Raw genomic sequence first — 22205 nt, forward strand, 5'->3', positions numbered from 1 at the left:
GCTACGGTAAAAATAAACTCCAGCGAAAATGTCGTGCTGACCATGTTCTGCACGATATCCATCTGAAGCTGTTGTTTTTCATGGCAGAGTCGTTTTGCCCTGGATCCCAGTGCCCGTATACACTTAGCACATCGTAACGTTGCGACAGCGTAGGTCACGCTATGAATGTTCACACAGGTAACTGTGGTTAAAGGGGCTACTCCACTGTACGTTGGAAGTTCAACTTTTTTGTGGATAACTTTGCGGGGTGCAGTAGCGGTTGGTCCCCTCCCAAAGTATAAGCAACAGCAGCAACAAAGGCCGTGACGTTCTCAGCACAAGATGATATTGTGGCAACAATAGCGGTAGCGCCACCTATTAACGAAGGCCGAGCGCCTGGACAGCTTCGTTGCGTGCAAAGGTTTGTGTGGCGAAGGCCGAATATTGAAGAACGAAGCGCTCCAGCAATAACAATACAATCATCCCGTTTTTTGTCTATAAGAAGGGCAAACTTTGCCACTAGTTGTTGTATTCATTGAACTAGCAGTTTGTTGGGTGTGATTGTGTGATCTAAAAAGTACAAGTGAGCAAAAATACGCCTGTGTTCGACGGTGGTCATGCGATAACCGCGCCGTTATTACTTTTTGCCAATGGAAATTGATGGCTGTTGTTTGTTGCGTTGAAACAACAGATCCAGTCCGTTCTATGTCCACCCTATTGCCGTCACAGCTTTTTTTCGCGAGCTCGAAGTGATGCTGTGGTTTTAGTGCTCGCTTTCCGGCGCAGCTCCTCCACAATAACGGTACCCTGCACGGCGGTAGAGTACGCCCTGCTTTCACCAATGAACTCGCTGCAGCTGGTACTGTTGATGTTCGGATACAGGTTTTTTGAACAAGTTTGCCACTTCCATCAGAAACCTTTAGCATTTTGTTATAGTCGTCCTCACCAGAAATTGTATCCTCCTCTAAACTAAGTTGATCTCTAAACGATTGCTATTGCTCCAATCTAAAGGAATCCCGGGGCCGGCAAAGTTTCGTAAATTCGTCATACATGTTCTGGAAGGGGATGACAAACGATTCGATTCGGTTCGGTTCTCAGAAAAGTATTTAATATTGGCCATATATTACATACATCATTACTCTAGTGTTAGCTGCATAGCTCAGCGGCATTCGTATGACTATCACCGTCATCTATTTCATCATTTTCAGCGTTTTGGAGCCCAAACACCCGAATGCATTAACTTTCCCCTTAGAAATATAATATCCTCCCCGTTTGTCAACCATGAACCGTTGTAAGCAAATAAACCTGTAGAGGTACCTTCGTCTACAGTTAGGACCTGTCTATTTATTGCCGACATAAACGTAAAACAGGACAACCCCGCCTAACAAGCGTGGTTAAGGCGCCTAAGTACCCATCCATGTGAACAACATAGCTTTTTTTCCGACGCACGTGCAGTAGCGGATCTTTTGTGGTTACCGCCAGAGCAAATCGTAGTATTCACTCTTTGTTTTGTCAGATACTCTTGTGTTGTCCTCAAATTCTGCCTATTCTGCTATTGCTATGAGTTCCATGATACGCCGTAATAATACGTATTCTCTACCTGCCTATGACTCCTTCTGCAAGCTGTAGCGGGTTGTAATTCTAGTCTGTAATCGCACGTCAATAACATTCTTGGGCGGTAAAAACGTTTAAGATCAAAAATATTTTCCCTTAAAAGTACCTGTTGCGAAGTTGTATTGTAATAACCTGTCTTTTTTCGTCCTATATAGAGAGTACCTTGCACGCCGCTGTGTACAGGCCGTGGTTTAGTCTATACGATCCCCTCCGTTGTTTGAAGTGAATCCAGCCGGATTCGCCCGGGCCATCTTCGATGACGATGCCGCGAAGTGCGACCCAGATGTACAGAAACAATGAAATTATAATAATACGCGCTGTACGGTGACTCTGAATAATAGTAAAATGGACGACAAAAACAAAAGGATAGAAGTACGAATATAGCTAGATATAATAATAAATTGCTTTTTAATGTCATCCTTAATCATCTATAGGTACTGAGGCGAACTGAAAGCAAGTATGCTTGAATACGTTTGTTTCATGTTATTCTCAAAGACGTTTGTAGTGTGAAAGGAACTTTTACGCAGTGTCCTTCCTGTCCCTGACATCACCATACACGGACACCACTTCTGCACCGTCGGTTGTACGCTATATTGCCTTTCTACATCAAATACATTTCCTCTCTGGAAAGAAATTTTCTTTGTCCTGTTGTGAGGAACGGATTTGTTAATTCATTGTTTTTCGTGTCTGGCTAGGATTGGCTGACCAATTATATTCTCGTTGTAGGCTATATAGTAGAGCACACCAGAAAGGCCTCGATTGTTCCACCCCAGCAAAACCGCGCCGATTTCTTCATAGGAAGTCAGGACTTTATAATATTCCTTCAATAGTAAAACATCCATTATGGACAGAGCGCTGATCATTTTAGGTTAGTATACGAAATGATAATTATCGCCCGGATCTAATAATTAGTGAGCGAAAATAAGTACAAATCTTCATTCTAGCAGCGGTCGAACACCACTGTGCCAGTAAATCATACTGAAGCACTACTCGATCCATAACGCAAGATGTGTATATTATTAGCGCAGGCTCGTAATCATCTTTGACTTAAAAATATCAGCGACGTTTATATAATAGCGTGTGGTCGAATTTTATTATCATACATGTGTCGTAACTTGAAATTTGGTCCAAAAATTTGTACCCTAATTTATTCAAATAGAGGCCACCTTGTGATACCTACAATATAGTTGTTACAGCCACAGGGTTTGCCATGCTTGTCGCGATGAAAATTTTTCGTTTTTGCATACAAAGTGATCGGTCCCGAACCCAATTTTCCTATACGAAGTCATTCTTGATATCCTTTGCTGGCTTCAAGACGACATCTATCCTGTAGAAGAAAATATGACCTACATGCAGACGGGACCCCCGTGTTTCGAGCTTTATGCCCAGGATAGCCGTTAAGCATTCCACTACGTTAGACCACAACACGTCCTTAAGACTAACGGGCAAGTACGTTATTTCGTTAAGCTATCATGAGGACGTGTAGACTCATTTCCAAGGAGTGCAAAATAGAGATTACGCCGAAATTTTTACTTACGATACACTGACATTAACATAAGATTGGTCGGCTGCTTCTGCTCGATGCATCAGAGCGGATGGCTGTTCAGCTAATCTTGAATTCATGTTGTCTGCTTGAGACTGGATCGAAGTGATTTACCCGACACGTTCCGGATTCGTACTTCTGTTTGTATGTATAGCTGTGCCTTTTTTTTGGTATAGCAATACCATTGCAGAATTCATAATTTTCCTGTTGAATGTCATTACTATACATGGAACCAACTGGTTCGTCGAGCAGCATAAGACAGTTTTACCTATTAAAAAAGTTTTTCATCCGTCAATAAGCATTCTATTTGAGTAACTACAGTCGATGAGAGCGTAAGAACGATACAACTAGAACTGGATTAAATTTTGTTTTCTAAAAGACTTTACACGGTCGGTTTAAGAGTGGTTATTGTTTGAAATCAAATTTCCCTTCTGATTTCTCAGCTATTACTCTTATTATAAGCGGGATTATAGAACAAAAGCAACTGTTGCCTTACGATAATGGTAGCTGGATTATGTTTTTTCTTTTAGCTTCCTAATGGCTTAATGTTCGGCTCCTATCCCTTGGCAACTGAAAAACTTCCAGAGGTCTTGAATCTTTCTCGGGAGGTGACGCGCCATACGGGAGTAGCATCGGCATACAGTGGTCGTGTATTTTCTTTTCTATTGTAGTCTCCTGCAGCGGCGGCGACGATATTTAGTAGTAATTTCAAAAAGATGTTGTATCATCTTTAATGAATTACTACATTGTTTTTGCCAGAAATGTGCCTTCGTTGTCCACATGACTACGAGAACAGAACCAACTATAACAATGAGAGCGTTTGATGATTGACCCGCGAAATAATGTCCTATAACGTTATAAATAATCTCTGTTCGTTGTCACCTATTATTTTATGTTTGTTAAGTCAAAATTTGACCGAGTTCCGTTCAGAGAGGAGTTGTCGTCATGCTTCCATGCTTGGGCCTCTGCCGGCTAAATCGTGGAACAACCTGGCAGGCGTAGAGGGACTTCAAACTACCACCTGGAACACCGTTGAGGGCGTCGTTCTAGCCACGTGTAGTTGGTACTATGAACGGAATGTAAGCGAGAAGCGACTATAACGATGGTAAGAAAAAAAGGAGATCGGACGAGTTTTCGTACGGCCTTAATATTACAAGGCGCACAAACATATTGTAGATCGCTTTCAATACAAATATAATATAAATAAATATATATATATATATATTAGTTGCCAGACTTGATAGTAAGCTGTAGAATGATCAACTGATCATAGCGACCCTAGTAATACAAGTTTTGCTAAATGAATTGTGTTGTTGTCCTATTGTTTTTGGCAGCTCGCAGTTGTCCTGCTACGCAGATTCACTATTGCCTCTTTAACTATTTGCCAGGCAATATTAAGTGCTAACCGGTTTGCGTAGAACAACGGTTGGCATGGAAACGGTATTTATAATGGTCGACATAGAGATGATCTAAATCTTCTCCTGTTGGCTTACCTCTACATATATAAAATAGAGAAAAATCAATTTAATTTGAGTTGGACAATACTCAAGTCTCTTGTCATTTGCCAAACTAGTTTATGTATATGTAATAGCCGACCGATATTTTTATTTTCGGCAATACTCTTCATTAAATTCTACTTAGTACAATGATCAGCGGCAACAGGACCGTTTCGAAGGCAAAACTATTGTAGTTTCAATATACAGATGTTATTAAATACCTCCGTATACACTTTAGAGAGGCGAAACGTCGCTATATGAGTTCCATGTCTTTTGTGGCGTGTTTCGTGCCACACCTGCGATATTGTATTCGCCGGACCAATTATTTCAGTGTTCTGCGAACGACTCAAAAATCCGAAATGCAGAAAAAAGATCGAAGCAACAAAATGAATGACTCCCTTTGTCTCGTTCATCCAATTGGGCAAGCGTTTGTTTGGTGATCATGTCTGAAACAGTGGAAAACCGTTTTCTAATCGTAGCCCTCTTGATCTTGGCTGCCCAGTGAGTGAATAGCGTTGACGGGTAAGCGCGAGCGTGTAACAAAAAAATTATTGTCAGTTCATTATCGAATTCACACAGAGAGGATTGATGGGGCATTTTTCCTCAATAGCCACCGCTGGCTTCGTAGTGGGCCTGTTCACAGTTGCAGATGAACTGCACGAACCTCCTCCTCGATCGGGAGAGAGCGATCCAATTCGCCCCAGATTCGTTACCCAGAGTTACCAGCATCGTACAGTAATGAAACAAAATTCGAAAGGCCTCACCCAGTAAATGTAGTGAACTGGCTTTATTTCGAACCAAATCGCTTCGACGACGCTATCGAGCCAGCAGCGTATATGTTCTCCCGGCAGTGCTATCGTTGCAGCCTCCAATCTCTGAGTTCCGTGTGTCAATATGGAGAATTGAGGATGTTCGACGTAGTGGCATCGCCGACAAAAGCTGGTGTAGCCCTGATCCAGTGGTAGTAGTAGAAATAGTTCGCTTGTCTATAGATGGATTTACGTCCAAGGCTAGAAACAGGTACAGGGTAACGTAAAACAAGACAGCGCAGGCACAATGGAAATGTTTTGCCTCTTTGCGTAAACTCGATGCAAAAAAAGTGCGCTCGCGTCGGCGAGAATGTACGCAAGAGGGTGAAGTAACTGGAGTTATCGTTCTTATCGTCTTCGTTGATTCGATGCAAATGACGACGAAGCCCCCGTCTTAGTCGGTTCATCAGTTTCGTCGGCATTTCTTAATCCTTTGGACGGCCAAAACCCTGAAGCCCTTCCATTCTCCTCAAACGTCTAAAGCAGCCTTCAAAAGAATTAGCGCGAAAAAAGGGGCATAAAGACGCGCGTGAACGAATGAGTGGGGCTAAGAAACGGAGCAAGCCAAAGAACGCAAGGAAGCCGTGGAGGGCAGCGATGAAAGGTTGTTGAAGCGTAGGAAAAAACCTAAAGCAGAAGACATAGGTTTTTCGTTAGCAGCTGTAGTGTTCCACTAAGACCTCTTGTTTCTGCTTTTAAAGATCGCTCTTTCACTCAGACGGTTCGACATAGCCCGCTTCTCAGTACACTTCTACTTACGCCCGATCCATATAATGTATTAGCAGGGTAGGGTGGTCGTCTGGTGTTAGCTTCTTACCGGTCTCTAGATGGACTCGCTGGCAGTGTGCTGGGCATGCTTTGGAATGGGGTTGTTGGAGATTGCGCTGCTATGGCTAGTAAATAGGGACGTGGTTTTGCTTCGTATTAAAAGTATGCTGTTTCGTACTGCCGTTAGCGTCGCTCGATGTTCGTGGCACGAGCATGGTTCTTGCTGAGTCGATTCATCTTCTATTGACAGTGTCAAACAGTATAGTGACAGATGCATGCGCAGCACGAAGTAGATGCAGCAATCACAGCAGCAACGGCATCCGCCATAGCCGCCAAGGGTACAAAACGGATGCGTAACCGGCCATGTTATGGCAGTGTGGTTGGAGGTATCCTGCAGTGACGAGTATTTCAGAGATACTGGTGAAGCGTGCGGAAATTCGAACGCTGTCCGTGAATCTGCTGCTCCTCAAGTGAAAATACTGCAGGATGCCCATCTAGGTAAAAGGCAGTAAAGGCGGGGTCTTCGAGGCGTTATCGAATCGCCGCGAAGCGTAGATAACAGGCTCTATTCTGCTGGAAGGAAAAAGCAGTTAACTGACAGGTTGCGGGTGGGATAAAATGCCGGAGTGGGACGAAGTTGCAAGGCAGCTTTGTAAAGAGGTTCTTCCCGATATGACATCATGGAGCAAGCATAAAACCGCCGTTGGCTTTTCGATTTCTCGGCCACGCCACTAGTAGTACAATATATAATATTACTGCCTACGATTAACTGTAGCAATGGAGGCATAACATTAAGTCCCTCAATACATTTTTGCTGATTGAAAAAGACGTAGACGGGTCAGACAAGCGCAGAGTCCCATTGGTCTCTCGTTGGTCCCGATTAGACAACTACTAGGAACACAGCAAGCAGGTTGTAGCCGGTAGCCCCATTAGGAATCTCGGCCGTTTGCTCATGACGGTGGCCTTCAATCAATTTTACCGTTGGGATGATCTTTATCGCTAATTAGCCTATGATCATACCCATCGGCGGAATTCTTGGCACCACGAATACTGTTCAAGACAATGATTGATTAGTAGAGAACTATAAAAAGAGATTCTATTGGCAAAAATAGGCTCTCTGTATTCATCTATGTGTGACGCCTGGTAGCAAAGAACTGTTTCGTGCAGCACTAACATCACAGGCTTTGTTGTCTAAGTATATCTACGCATCGTATACATAGCGCTTCTGACTAACTATTAAAAAAAAATGTGTATATATATATAATAAATGGAATACCAACAGTCTTTGTGAACAGTTTCTATGAAGAGCCTTGATAGGCCTTATTATTTTTAGGAACTGGTTGTTGTATTCTTCAAAATTAATATATAATAGTTGTAAGTGCTTGCATATTGAATATGAAGTTGGTTTTTTTAGTTGTCTGTAATTAGTACTATTGATAACATAAACAGTAGCGCACTTACACCTATTCAGAAACCTCACATTTATTGCAGTCATAAAATAGCATCGAATGAATGACTAACTTATGTAGACCTGAAGTATCAACCTGTATCAAAGATCAGTGCTTCGAACAATCTTGGTTGCGTTCCCTTTAGAATTCTAACGAATATCCTGACTATTTAGACCGGATATGACTCTAGCTACATACAGCAATCTATGAACAAGTGTTCTTTTGCTATCGCTATTGTTACGCAGCGAATACTCTCAGATCTATCACATAGTTGTTTTACGTTTTTCTATGGCATTATTTTGTCATGCAGCATATAATACATCTATTAGCTAAAATGATATATGTATGTACTATATAACAAACCATTGGCTCCTTTAGAGAGAGAGAGAGAGAGAGAGAGAGAGAGTTGTAGCTCTACGCAATAATAACATCTATAAACTTCTAATAATCGAAGGTTGAAAAGGTGCCTGTTTTGTTAACGTTTTGTTTTTGAGTGCACCCGTCGAGACCGTTGCCGCTCTAACGAGGTTGTAACGTAGCGAAAAAGCCGGCTAAGCTGTTATGTTATTATTTACGTTTACGAATAGATTTGACAGCTTAGCGGGACGGATCGGCGGGGTGAAAGACCAGCCCGTTGACTGAATCGCGGAGGTCGAACTTAGGGTAATTGATAAAACCCAATGATGTGGGAATTCATTTAAATGGGTTGACGTCATGTTATAATGAGACGATGCCTATACCCATTGTCTGTCAGTATGTCGTCGCTGTCAGAGGCCAGAGACCGATTAACTGATTTCTTCTTGCCTTGCATGCTTACGTGTATACAGATAAAGAAAGCTTACTTATAGCTCAACGTATTATCAAATCGGCCATTTTGTTTGGTCAGCAGAAGGTGATGTACCAGACAAACTATAGCCTGCTGACATCATATCAAAGGGCAAAAGATATAGTACTTTGCAATGCAATATAGTACTGATAATAGGCCATGAAAACCGTCATCATCATTACCAAGGTGATTATTACTCTTATGGTGATTAGTAATAGTGCGCAGACGTGTGTATACGCCAGTATATCGAGATGAACTTACGTAATATTGCCTGCCATGCACATTGTTATTTTTGGCCGTTTTGAATGAACCTTTTTGAGATATAAGGATTCAATTTTGGGTGATACCTCAGAGAGGATTACTTAAGCGATTGTATTCGAAAGCCCGAATCAATAACCTTTAGTAGAAGCACAACGGCCTCTTCTTACGCGGCCTATTTTGTATCATTATGCCGCACATAGTAATCAAACCGGCAGACACAAAAGTAAATAACTTTTAGTGGCAAATGTATTCTGCTGCTAAGCAGACGTTCTTTTGTAGGATTAATGTTGATTTTATTATACCCCTATGGGGCGGCAAGGAATTCGCCGCTCTCCGCAAAGAGAGGCTAAATGCCGATAGCCTCTACCGAGTATAGAGATAGTGTGATTTTATGTTTTGTAATAGAGTAATCGGTCACATCTTTTTGTCATTCACCACTTACCATTTTAAACCATATTTCTCGTTATATGCATGTATGTACCTTTAATGAAGCGATATATGAGTGTTCACTGCAAAAAGATAGTAAACTTGAGAGATGTTTATCTCATTGATTTTTTTTTTAATTTTGGCAGATACTACCAGAACATGGTTAGAGTTTGTCTCGAAAAGCAAATGGATTAAACCGGATTCTGTTGTGAGAGATTAATTTGATTTGATATATGAATGAATAGACCTGTCTGCGAGTCCCACTTCGCTTCGAAGGCAATGCAAAGCAAGAGAAGTCTTTGCTTAGGTTTATAGCTGCATATAGTTTTTTTTTATCTGTTTTATTTGGAAAAAAGCAATAAGGAAACGTAATCGTATTGATTCGTGTTTGAAGGTAAATTAACAAAGTTATTTAAATATCTATGGTTTTATTAGACGCAAGTATAAAAGTCGTGTCACTCAAACTTTACTCACAGTTTCCGAAACAACAAGTAGGTTTTCAATACATACACGGATCAAGATGCCCAATCAGGCCAAAATATTATGACAGCCCACAAGTATTCATCAGAACTAACTATTAATAATTTTGTATATAGAGGAATGGAACACAAGACAGATATCGGACATTATCGGGAAGCTGACAGTAACGAATTACAAGTTCGTCGGATCCAGCATGAGCGCGCATTGTCCTGGCCTGTTTTTTATCTCATTCTCTGTTTTGACAAATTGGCACATTTGCTTCAACGTGTCAAACGCTGAATGCACTTGTCACCAGAAGTTATGACGGAACGAACGACACAGATCATTATTCAAAAGCATCGAGTCGCTTGCAATTGCTAATTTCAACTGGAAATGAATAAGAAATTCTTCCTATTTTCTGATTTCATCCCGTGCATAGAGGATGGGACGTAATGGTAACATGGATTTTATCCAAGCCAAAAAACACTTGACTTGAAGAATCTTCTGTAAAGGGAGAGAAGAAAGCGCTACCTTTTCCTTCTTGACCTTTAAAGTCCACTTGAGTCGAGGAAATCCGAGGCTCTGTCGGAATACGGACCCGACAGCCGTGGTATTATCCGTAAGTGGGTTGGCATCTGTGACTTTACATGTGTCGTTTAGCAGCTGCTGAATTAATACATTCGGACGTTTCTATACATGTAATGGTATAAAGTGTTTAGGCTGTTGTACGGCTCAACTAGCGTCCGTACCGACGTTCTATAACAGCTCCACTCATAAAGACTATAGCCACCTGATGCTACAACAGGCTAGTATGTATATCGTACAATAACAATACTAGTATAGCTAAAGAAAAGCTGAAAAGGTTCAAAGCCGAACAGTTATTGCAGGATGTAGAGCGGTTAGAATAAAAATGATTCAATTCTTACAAATAGTTTCTTAAAATCGTCATAGCATCGCCTTGTTTTAGCCCGAGTGGAAAAAAGTACCACAAACAAAATCAATCAAAATAGACGTTATATCATCGTTAAACGAGACAACGATCAAACACGCAATGTGTTACTCTTGGCGAAAACTACTCTTATGTAGTGGAAAGCAGAAAAGGTTTGGTGACCTTTCGAAACATGTGTCGATCCCAACTACCGTATATTGAGAACTGAACAGAATAGGAAAGGCGGAGGGCATACAAACAACGGCAAAGGGCCAAACGATATCGGTCTGCCTTTACGATAGGAGCTGGCGCAAAAAGTTTTCAGTCTTAAACTTTGAAACCGGGTAAATTTTCAGAATACCAAGGTGGAAAAAGAGAATTAGATAACAGGAAACTGAGAACTGCAGTCAACTTTTCGTTATTTTAGATGATGGAACGAAAAGACGAACACCGTCAAGTGCCAAGGCACGAAATTTGCTCTGGCAGATGAGTCTATTAACGTATATGCATTGACGAAGTCAGTAGGTAGTGCTAGGGAACCCTGTGGAGACTGAGAGGCGACTAGAAGGCAAGTCGTATTGTTCTTGGCGAACCTTTCGTCAGAGATCCTTGGCCACTTTGCTCAATTATTGGACGAGGGAGGCAAACCAAAGACAGCTGTGGGTTATATAATGTCAATACGATAGCTCGCCAAAAAGCTAAATGTGTGGGGGGAGCATTCTTTTTTCTACTGCCGTCAACTTGATTGCTTGAACCCATGTAGTGTACAGAGGTGGCGCAAGATTCGATTGAAAATTCAAGGTACTAGAACTTATCGAATGTCCACAGGAACAAGTACCTGTAGTATACTTTTTGGAAAAACATACTATACTCACAGGTATATAAAATGGTACTGATGTGAAAAAAAAAACAATATTACACTCTTTAGAAACAACTCCGACGCGTACTACCCTGAGACGCGGAGCTCGCGGCCTCTGTCTCTTAAGCAACTCGAAATCTAACATCCGAAACAGCTGAGAGAAGTTCGGCTGTTTCTAAGCATTTAGGCTTTCTACGCTTATTTTTGTACTATTTCGTGTTTTTTGTTTGAGTCAACCGCATTCACTTGTCTCTCGCCTGCTTGTTTAGTCCCTATCTATTAATCTTACAACGGAGCTTCTTAGCATTCTAACTCTGTAGTTTCAAACAGGAATATATTAAGTATGATATGAAAAGTTTCGTCGACGATGCATTTTGTCTCAAAAACGAACATAAACAATGACGTACCGTACGTTCGTTACGTGCAGTACCGCTTGGTGCAGTGAGAAGCTGCGTAGCAGAAAACGCTTTCTACTATTTCTGTTTTTGCAACGATTTTAACTATGACGGGGTAGCCGGTAACGAAGTTAAGCAATCGCCAAATCGCTCGTCAGTCGCTCAGTAATGATGACATTCTGCGTAAGCAAGGCGTCATTTAATTATTATGCCTTTGTAGAATGAATCCGGTCAACTACAGAGTTACTGACTTCCGGCTGCTTTTAATTAGATCTGGCCTCGAAAGTTAAGGCTCAGTTGTCGTTTTTGCTCCCTGGAGGCCGTTTTTATTCCCTGAGGGCGACAACGCTGCAATAGTCCATTGAAGATCGATGAACACATTAAGCAAGGAGGAGTTAAACGAAGGGACGGCGCTTCGAGCGTTGAACACCAGCAATAAGGTGAACAGATATCGGGACCCGAAGGACAAGATCGCGTTGTCGCAACCGAAAAAGCTTTTCGCGAAAGTAGTGCTTGGAATATAAGGGCTTTATCAACCAAAACTGAGACATTTCACACGCACCGTATGAAAATATTATAAGCTAAGTAGTAAAAATAGGGAGACTGTAAAAAAAAATAGGTGAAGCAGATGGTCGCCATAGATAGAGCATGGTTCAATCTCTGCTGCCAGGCAGCGAAGGACCAGGTGAAAAAAACGACGTGGTCCCAGAGAAATCGAGTGAGTTTGGAGATAGGATAATGGTAGTAGGTGCAATGAACATCAGGGGCATCTGCTACTATGAGACATTCGCCGAAAATGAAATAATTAACGCAGCTCGCTATTTCGAGTTTCTCAAGAGACCCGTAGCACGTTGGCGCGAGAATCGAAGCCACGCGATCCTCATCGCCATGCCTCAATTATTTCCGGGACTGAGCAAAAAGCTATCCAATATGCGTTTTAAGCTGCTTATTTTTTCGTTCCGTGCGATAACGGATCTTCTTTCTACTAATGCGCAAGCATATTCCACTATTGGTTTAGGAAGCCACACATAGAAGTATTACATAGGAAGACGTGGATGATAGGTGCATAACTGTCTGGAAGCTGTGAGAGCGTTGATAAGTATATTAAAATGAAAAAAAAAAGTGCCTCTAACAAATATAAAAAAATCGTCATGATCTAACCTAACTCATTCAAAGTGTATTCTATTTTTGATTGTTACACCCTACTAGCTTGTAGCCGATATTGCTGCAGTCCGCCTAAGTAGTAGTAGTATGATTATAAGCGTGATAAATGGTAAAACATTTACGAATTTTGAAAAATCAGCTGTACGTTTAGGTGTTGACTTAATTCCTGGTTGTACAGGGTACAGTGGCGTAAGTTATACTCACAGGGATCGATGAACTCTTATTGTAAAAGCGTGTTTGGATTCGATCGTATATATGCGGAAAGTAAAGAGACAAAAACGCTACTGTCGGAACAAGTATATATATATCCGGACTGGCTTAAGTGTGGTCGTCGCTCCGCACTTATATAGTTGTAAACGCGATACTTACTTCATACATTAAAATATTATATCAGTTACATGCATACATATTATACATGGGGTGGATCAAAGGCCTCTTGACAGTTTGAGGGGTGTTTATGTTATATCTGTACTATATATATGTGTTACAATTGCGCTTAGTAGGAGCAATGGACCTCATAGTGGACGCTTCGTCCAGTGTCATGCCAAAAAGCGGAATTAAATTAAGAATATTATATTATCCGTAAGCTGTGTACTAATAATTTTTGTTTATTTATAACTCAAATCAACGATTAAATCTGTAAATAACCGCGCACAAATCTAAAACTATCCCGTATAATTGTATAATTTTCTAAGGGTGAATTATTTTTTTTAGTTAGAAATGTGGCTTTAAAGCAGGCCGGTATTTCAGTTGCATATAATAACTATTGCTATTTTTGTGATGTGTCGCTGTGGTCGCAGGGTAACGAGGCTTCGCTCCCGATGGAGATGTGTTCCACATTTGACCACGATGAAATCAAACGACTAGGTAAACGGTTCCGTAAGCTCGATCTGGACAATTCGGGTTCGCTGTCGATCGATGAATTTATGTCCCTACCTGAGCTTCAGCAGAATCCACTCGTTCAAAGAGTTATCGACATATTTGATACAGACCGTAACGGGGAAATCTGCTTCAAGGGTATGTACTATTAGATACGCTGTTATTGATAAGCTAAATACCGTTGTTTTATCAGCTGACTGTATCCAAGTTGGTAAACAAGTTATTTATTCATGCTAAAGCTGTTATATGGCCTTAGCGTAGGAGCTCGGCAACACATATCATACCGGTCAAATATTTGTCACATGTCCACTGCTGTTTATATCACTGTATATACTAGACAGATTGTAATAGTTCAGCTTTACAAGGTGCGCAATGTATTCAATATGTGATAGAATGAGACTTGCTTTTATGTAACCTTTTTCCCTGCTGGTCCGTCCTGTTTTTACGATTTTTTCTCGATGAAAAAATATCTTTTCGTCTGGCTTGATAGCCAGATTGCCTATGCATATCTGTCCTTCGAAATACCCACCAATAACTAAACAACATAAATTTCACTCATTTGCTTTTTTTTTTTCAGAAATATTCCCGTAAAACTTCGGATATACTTAGACATTCTACCTACATAAAAATGGATACAATATTGCCCATTAAGCCCACCTCAGTCCTATGTGCCAGTAGCCGGATACAATAAGATAGTATGGTGATGAAAAGAAAGACATTCTACTCGAATCTTAACAGAACAGATAAACCATATTTGATTCATCATCATTATTTTTTCCATTTCTCAATTGATTTCTCTTTGCTTGGATCTCAACAGAAAGTTCCAAGTATTGTCGTAACGACCTTGCTTATCCAGTCAATTCTTCATAGAAAATTAATCGTGAAGCCTACTATCGCAAACTGTATTTTACAGACAGAGGTCTGGAGATTAGGAGAGATGTACAAGACACCCACCCCCCACCCCCAGTTATGTCCTTGTAAGGCAGCGGCCTTGCGTATTTAGCATCATTCTTTACAAAGGCCTTGTCGTGCATCAGGCTCGTTTGACCCAATACCATTTAGCTATACGCAGGTTCTTGTCGACCGTCTTATTTCTATCAAAGATTCCATTGTATCAAACTTCTCCGGAACGCAAATCATCGTCTGTCTCGAATGGAAATCTCGCTACATTTTCAGTATCACTCGTAACTAATACAGCCCGTTCTCATCGCCACCGAACTATCGAAGAGTAAATAAATACCAAAGATCGCTATTTGTCTCTGAGCCAAGTTCGGTGTTGTGACAATTACCAAGATTAATTTAATCAACTAGAAAAACAATTAAGTCAATTAAGCGACGCATATATATAATAAGAGCGATTTGAATTAGACATGAGCATGATAACTCGCATCATTATGGATTACGATGCGTTCCCGATCAGCTCTGCTGTCTTCAATGTAAAAACCGCCACGTTCATTTTCGACGGCAGCATTTCGATTAACGGTAGTGGTCAAGTAATATTTTGTTGTAGTAAAAAAAAAATCCTAAAATAACTACTACGTTGTTCGAAACAAAATACTGTATAACCGGTTTAATCACAAATATATACGTTTCAAAATGAGCTTTCATTACGCAAACACGAAAAAAAAAGTTGACTAATTTTCGGAACAACAACAAAACCCCTTTTGTCAATACTCATGCTATTTTAAGTTTACACGAAGCAATACTTCGAAAGAACAATTATACGCTGCTGTAGTGCGTACAGCTGGTATTTGTATATGTTACGATAATTTTTTGATTAAGAATAGGTTTACCTGTGTGCGCTGGCTTATCGTTTGCGCGAGATGTTTAAGGGTATAAAGCACTACTTCAATTACCTGGCGCTTCAGCTGTCCTAGGTTAATACTGTTGCTTTGAGGGTGCGGCCTCGTTGCTCATTGCCCTAAAAAAATGTTGTGTTTTTTTCGCTCGTTCCAGTCCACTTTTTTCTACAAATATATAACCAGCTTAACTCAAACTCTAGGTTTCCTAGCGAGATCCCATGCTCTATTGATATATGTAATTACACACATTATACATGCGATCTCACGGGTGCTCTTCATAGATATTTTTCGTTCTCACGTATTAGAACCTTTATGTGTGCAGAACATCGAGCTGACCGTGTTTTTGAAGTCATGCTGAATAAAGCGCTGCCTGCCTCGAGTGTCACCGATAAATCGAATGTTGTAGAAGCGACAGTTGAAGGCGAAGATAGCGCTCGGGTGCACATTGAGTACAGAGCTCCAGGGATCTTCATGTATGTCCTTTCATTTCTACTGGCGTGTATATTCCTACGCTCTATTTTTCGTTCCTGTCTCATTATTTTCCGTCGATCGCGCTTCTCTTTTTTGTTTCACTCCCTTCCACCCAGGAATCAATTTTTTTACCTCTATCACTTTATTATCGCGCCCGCTTTATATAAATACGTAAGTCATCTTTTGTTATTCCGCTTTATTACCCTTTAACATCGAGTGTGTCGCTTACCAACGACCTTGACCCTTTATCGCTTCTATGGTTGCGTTTTTCTTATTAGAAGTAGATTGTTTGTGGGGAAGCGCTCGAAATGTGGGTGCACGGGGTCGATAACTGAAGCGTCGCTATTGTCGATACCGTTGCCGGGTTCGGGTGTCCACAGACAGACGCAAACTTATATCCTATTCTCCACAGGCTTACGCAATATCGTCCAAGCGAGTTTGGGAGACGAAGGGGCCCTGGCCATATCGCCGTTAGACGCGCTTGACTATTTCTAAAAAGCTTTACCTTCTTTCGAACAAGAAAGCCTCTTCCAGCGGCCGCACCGACTTCACCTAGACTAGCGTTATCTGTTGCGTCTTCGTTTTTAGAGGCTCTGCGTCTCTGAGATCGACGGCACGCACGTTCGACCGAGAGAGCGGTCGACCTGTTAGTTGCTTAGGGTGCGTGAACGTTGTAGCCGTGTCGTTTTGACAGCGCTGCAATGTTAACAGTAGGTACTTCTTGTGGGTCTTTTGTATTTTGCTGTTAAAAAAAGCATATGGCGATAAAAACGAAATCCTTGTGCTTGTTGGAGCCCGCTTGTTGATGCTAGCATAGACAGTTCAGAAATACGAAGTAACACAAGGCACGATGATTATGTACTGAGACGCTGTCAGCGAAATAGTACTCGCGTGCCAACACTTATTCCAGCGCATGGTAGTTGTCTTTTTATGAATCGTCAAGCACCTCAAAAGCAGATCCTAAATATGGTAGATTTTATTCTGTACTTCTTTACATAGTATGGTATAGCAACCGAATTAGCTTTATTCACGAATACTTAGCCAAAGGACCTGACCGACCTCACACAAATTCCTGCTGTCTTGGGATAAAAAATCAAAATAACATTCATACGCATTAGATGAAGCGCTCGTTAATGAACTACTTGGCTGAGGAAATCTGCTTGCTAACCTCTATTACGAATTCGAAGAAATGCACAGTCATTGCAAAAATTCAATATAGCTATCCACCGACGCAAGTATTTACATAATAAAAGCTAGCATACAACTAAAGGAATCGTGCATTTCTGTGCTCCTCATGCAAGAACGGCCTGTTCATAGACTTTCCCGTGTACTATATGTGCACGTGTGTCTTGCTGTTCGTATATGCGCAGTTCTATCGACACACTACTAACAGGCAAGACGAATTTAAATTCGAAGATCATGTACTCTAAATGTGTACGCCACGACTGAAAGAAGTTACTTATCGTTAGCGTTGTTTCCTGTCGTTTGAAAGGATACATCGGCAGTAGCATTGCCCTCTACGATTAATTGCTTGTTCAATGAAGGGACGTATATATGTAATATGCGTTCTTCAAAAATACAATACTGCTCTAGAAGTGGGGGCAGGAGGACGACGGCGAAAGGCAAAGGAGGTCTCTGTGACTTCCGCTAATTTGAACAAATTTTCAAGCCAGGAAGAAGCGACATTAATGCAAACGAACGAGGCAGAATTGAAGACCGGAAAGAGAAACGCAAAGCCAGTGTCTCATTCGCTGTAGTTTAAGCCACTGGCGGTATCGCTGTCATGAAGGAAACGTCCGGAAACCGTACGGGAGCCAGCTCGATACTAGACGTCTAGCGCAGCCAGCAGCTGTGGGTCTATCCACAATAGCGAGCAAAGGGCTGAAAGTGGTTTGAGGCCGGATATCGTTGTCTCTAACAATGAGCAAGGAGGAAGTGACATAAAATTCTTGACAGAGCTCTCCATTACGGACGAGGTTTTATGGCGCGGTGCATCGTGATACGCCGAAGGTGGAGCGGAAAGAGTGAAGATATAAGAAGCAGGGGCGGGTATTTTTGTGGAACGCTCAATAATGAAGACGTCTCAGTAACTATAACAGATTGGTTACCGTATCTAGTGTTCTTGCCTTAACGTTGGGCAATTCTCGGCTCTACGTACAACAGCCGAGTGTTGTTCGTTTAATTTTTGCTTGTATCCTGATTGATAACAAATATTGATCCCGTTACGACTAAAACGTACATAAACATTTTGCAATATATCCGCAACGTGAACAGAACCGGATGTTTGTGCATTTTGCAGGGTTGTGCGTAGAGGACAGCGTAACATAGGTTAATTATACCATATAACAGGTGGTTATTTATCTGCCTGGGCATGATAATCTATTCGCAGAGTAACTACCATTAATATCGGGGCTGTAATGGTACCACTACATTCATTTACCAAATAGGCAGAGAAGGTTAGGGCAAATAGATCCGTAGACTGGGCGTTGCCTCCGAACGTCCTTGTTCTCTAGCACAGTGAGAACCGGATTTTCCTATCGGACAGTTCTTCAGGGCTCTTTGACGGCTTATTGCTTCCTCTGTTTCTATCGGCGAGAGCCGGCAGAATCGGCCTCTATGAACTAGAATGAATTGTGTAGCTGATCCCTCTTTAATAATTTCGTCCGTTTCCCGATATTTTAGAATTTAAGCGTGGATCTGTGAGTACGAAAGCCTAGGTGTCTTTGTGCGTGCTCGGTATCGACGGGAGTACAGTAATTGAAAGAGGCCCTAAGCAGAAGCCGAACTCAAGCTCGCTTTGCTTACACATGTGCGAAAGCGGACGCCGAGGTGTTTATAACGTGCGATAAATGTGCGTTATTAATACTCCGCTAGTGGAGCAAGACTATGTTTGGCAGGAGGCTTTGGCAAAAGAGAAAGGGGTGGCTTTTAAGCGTTGGGACATAGAGAAGGTACGGTTTTTCACCTGCTATAGACTGGCAGCATATTATCAATGATATCTGGTCGCTGTTAAGAACAGCGGGGTGGGATAAAAGAAACGAAACTGATTTATAGACTGGAGAGAAGTACGCGCGGGGTAACAAAAGTGCAGACAATTAGCAAGGCAGTTCCGAACGACTCCGGATCATCTACCCACGGGACTTCTGCTACAATAAGTAACGCGGTGATTTGTGACATGCGTACAATAATAGCGCACAAAGATGATCGGATTTGTTAATAATTAGGGCTTTGCTCATGACTTTTGACAAATGTTCGTAATGCTTATGTAATAGTGTAATCACAGTGAGACCAAAAAATGGTCTTCATTGTTTGTCTATGTATGTACCTCGTATACTTTTTAATAAAATCATAATAGAATTCGAGTCGTGTGTGCCTTTGCGATTTCGATAATCGTCAACTGCGTAAATACTCGGCAATAAATCCCTTTTATCATGAGTACAATGATTTAATACCTTAACATATCAGATATAATTTAATCTCGTCGGCCCGTATCTGGCATATAATTCCTAACAGTTTTTTCGTAAGCATGTTTTCCTTTTCATGTGTTTTTTTGTTTATTATCTAAGTAATAACAAAGTGTCAACACTGACATGTGCAATAATCTATTTTAATGTCGGTAACCGATATTATAGAGTGCTTTAGAGTAAGCGATAAAAATGGGACCGAAAATGGTAGTAACAATGAGATCTGTACGACATAGTACGAACTCATACTTTTTCTCGTAGTCGTATCTAGCTAATGCTGCTGTTGTTCTTGTCGTTGCTTTTGTACTGTTCATCCTTGCGGAATTTACAGAGTTCATCCAGGGAGTGAGTCAGTTCAGCGTGAAGGGCGATAAGGAGAGCAAGCTTCGATTCGCTTTCCGAATTTATGACATTGACAACGATGGGTTCATTTCAAACGGGGAACTATTTCAGGTGAGCCACCAGTCCCCCAGTTACTAAATTCCCCCAGTAAACCCGGAATCACACGCCACTTGAAAATACTGTATTCGTTAAGTATCGGCTTTAATCGCGTGCTTTACTTATGTCAATTTTTGACAAAATAACGTTTTGCCATAGCCAAGGTATGCATGGAACTTTAACCAACGTTCTTTATGTCACGGATAACAAAACTCTTACACAGGTATTGTTTATATGTACATAGTCATAAACGTACATTAATTATACTAAGCAGACGTTTTCGTTCTATGGTAACCGATTTCCAATGTTAATCTTATTTAATATATAGAGCCTGTTTAATAAACAAGCAGCGCATTGCTAAATACTTTTCAACCTAGTTGGTATATCGCTACGGGGACGAAAACTGCCTCGGGATACATAAAAGTGATAATCACAGTCGTCACCGTTGAATGGTACTCCCAGCTGAAGTTTTGAGATCTGGGAAAAAATTCTAGCGGAGTTGCTTTTACGTCTGGCACCAAGTGTCGCTCGTTCAATTAATTCAGCGTTAAAATTCCGAGACGTAAGAAAAGAGAGACCCATAGGATACTAGTTTGCGCTAGTTACTGCGCAGTAAACAAAGCATAGATGCTTGCATAGGTGTATATAAGGAGAAAAAGGTACTATGGAGTTTAATTAACAAGTTATACAGAACATGTACAGCATTGGTTGACAAAAATATTATATAATTGCTATAAGGATGTTTGAGTTCATTCAAAAGAGCAAATGCGCTTCTTAAACCAAGTTCCGAAATTGAAAGGATAGTCGCGAATAATGCTGAGGTCCGGCAGAAACACATAGATAGAATACATAGGACTACAGGCTTTTTCAAGGAAAACGCAGACCAGCCGTTCGGAATTACTAAGAACTACTTATAGCCTGCGTAAGACAAAAAAAACCGCTTCCAGGTACCAAATGATATATATCCGTCGCAATATTCTACTCATCATAAATGTCAGATGTATCATACGTAGAGAGCGCCCAAATTAACAACGCCGACTAGGTGTACTTGCACATAATACTTCTTCTACATTGCGATCCTATTGCTTGATAATACGGGTTCGATAAGGAGGTGACTGTCAAGCACTAAGCGTTAGCTGATGTTACTAGATTTTGACTAAATGATAATTGCCCTTTGTAAATCGCTTTGTACTTTGCTCCTCAGGTGCTGAAAATGATGGTCGGTAACAATCTAAAGGAGGCGCAGCTGCAGCAAATTGTCGATAAAACAATTCTATTCGCCGACAAGGACAACGATGGAATGATCTCGTTTGAAGAATTCTGCCAGGTTCGATCTAGGTAACAATGTATGCACATGCATTGTGTAATATACAACGTACAGTGCACGCTCGAAACGTTCCAACGAGTGATCGTTAAGTGCGGATCGTTTAATCTGGCGTGAACAATCACTCAAGAGCTCAATCGTATTATGCCACATGCACATGCATCTGACTAGGTCAGTTATGATGTTTTGCCTGAGTTACTGTCGGAGGCTGACTCATGACTGGAGAACATATATTGACGTTAGATTCTGTTATTTCTCTCTTTTGGCATTTTATAGGAGTTCCCGCGAATGCACCGTGTTTTATTTTCACATGAGGATTCCCCTATCGTTACTATTTATGTGCAAATTAATTTTAGTGATTTATCCATACGACCGTAAAGTGTAGACGCGGAGAATGTTATATATATATGGAGAAGCATTTTGACCTATCGTGATCAAACTGTTATAAAGCAAGCCTTTAGATACAGGTTATAATAAGTCAAAATAATTTTATGACTGTAAGAGCCACGTAAGTTGAATTTTACTGCGTACGTTTTAATAGTGAGGACTATTCGAGCTGATCCTAACTAACTAGGAGGAGAATTAGTGTAGAAAGGTTCCTTTAACTGCATGTACTGACTATGTAAGTTTGCTATTTAGCGTTTTCTTAGGAAGTTTGTCCTGGGTTCGTCTGGTTGCTTATGTTCCCTTTAATATTTTTGGTCTTCAAAGCTTTCTTTGAAACGTTTCTCCGTCGATTGGTTTAAAATCGCGACTCCAGTCATTCGACTGTACAACGTTCATTTACATACATACATACATACATACGATTTAAATAAGTGCTGAAGGCCAAATGGATGCGGAAAACACTAT

At 41.0% G+C, this 22205-nt stretch overlaps 1 protein-coding gene across 5 annotated transcripts in view; it reads left to right on the forward strand.

Moving 5' to 3' along the window:
• The window catches only part of LOC111270252 (calcineurin subunit B type 2), a 48705-nt gene that overhangs the window by 8809 nt on the left and 17691 nt on the right, over positions 1-22205 (forward strand). For 4 of the 5 annotated variants that reach the window (XM_086972424.1, XM_086972426.1, XM_086972423.1 and 1 more), the window contains exons 3-5: positions 13776-13992; positions 19923-20044; positions 21234-21356. In XM_086972424.1, the coding sequence (XP_086828550.1) occupies positions 13776-13992; positions 19923-20044; positions 21234-21356 (462 nt within the window). Of the gene's footprint in view, positions 1-13775; positions 13993-19922; positions 20045-21233; positions 21368-22205 lie in introns of all 5 variants that reach the window. The other variant, XM_022850388.2, reaches the window with a different exon arrangement.

The sequence above is a fragment of the Varroa jacobsoni genome, unplaced genomic scaffold, assembly GCF_002532875.2.
Source record: "Varroa jacobsoni isolate VJ856 unplaced genomic scaffold, vjacob_1.0 scaffold_1457, whole genome shotgun sequence".
NCBI classification, from domain to species: Eukaryota; Metazoa; Arthropoda; class Arachnida; order Mesostigmata; family Varroidae; genus Varroa; species Varroa jacobsoni.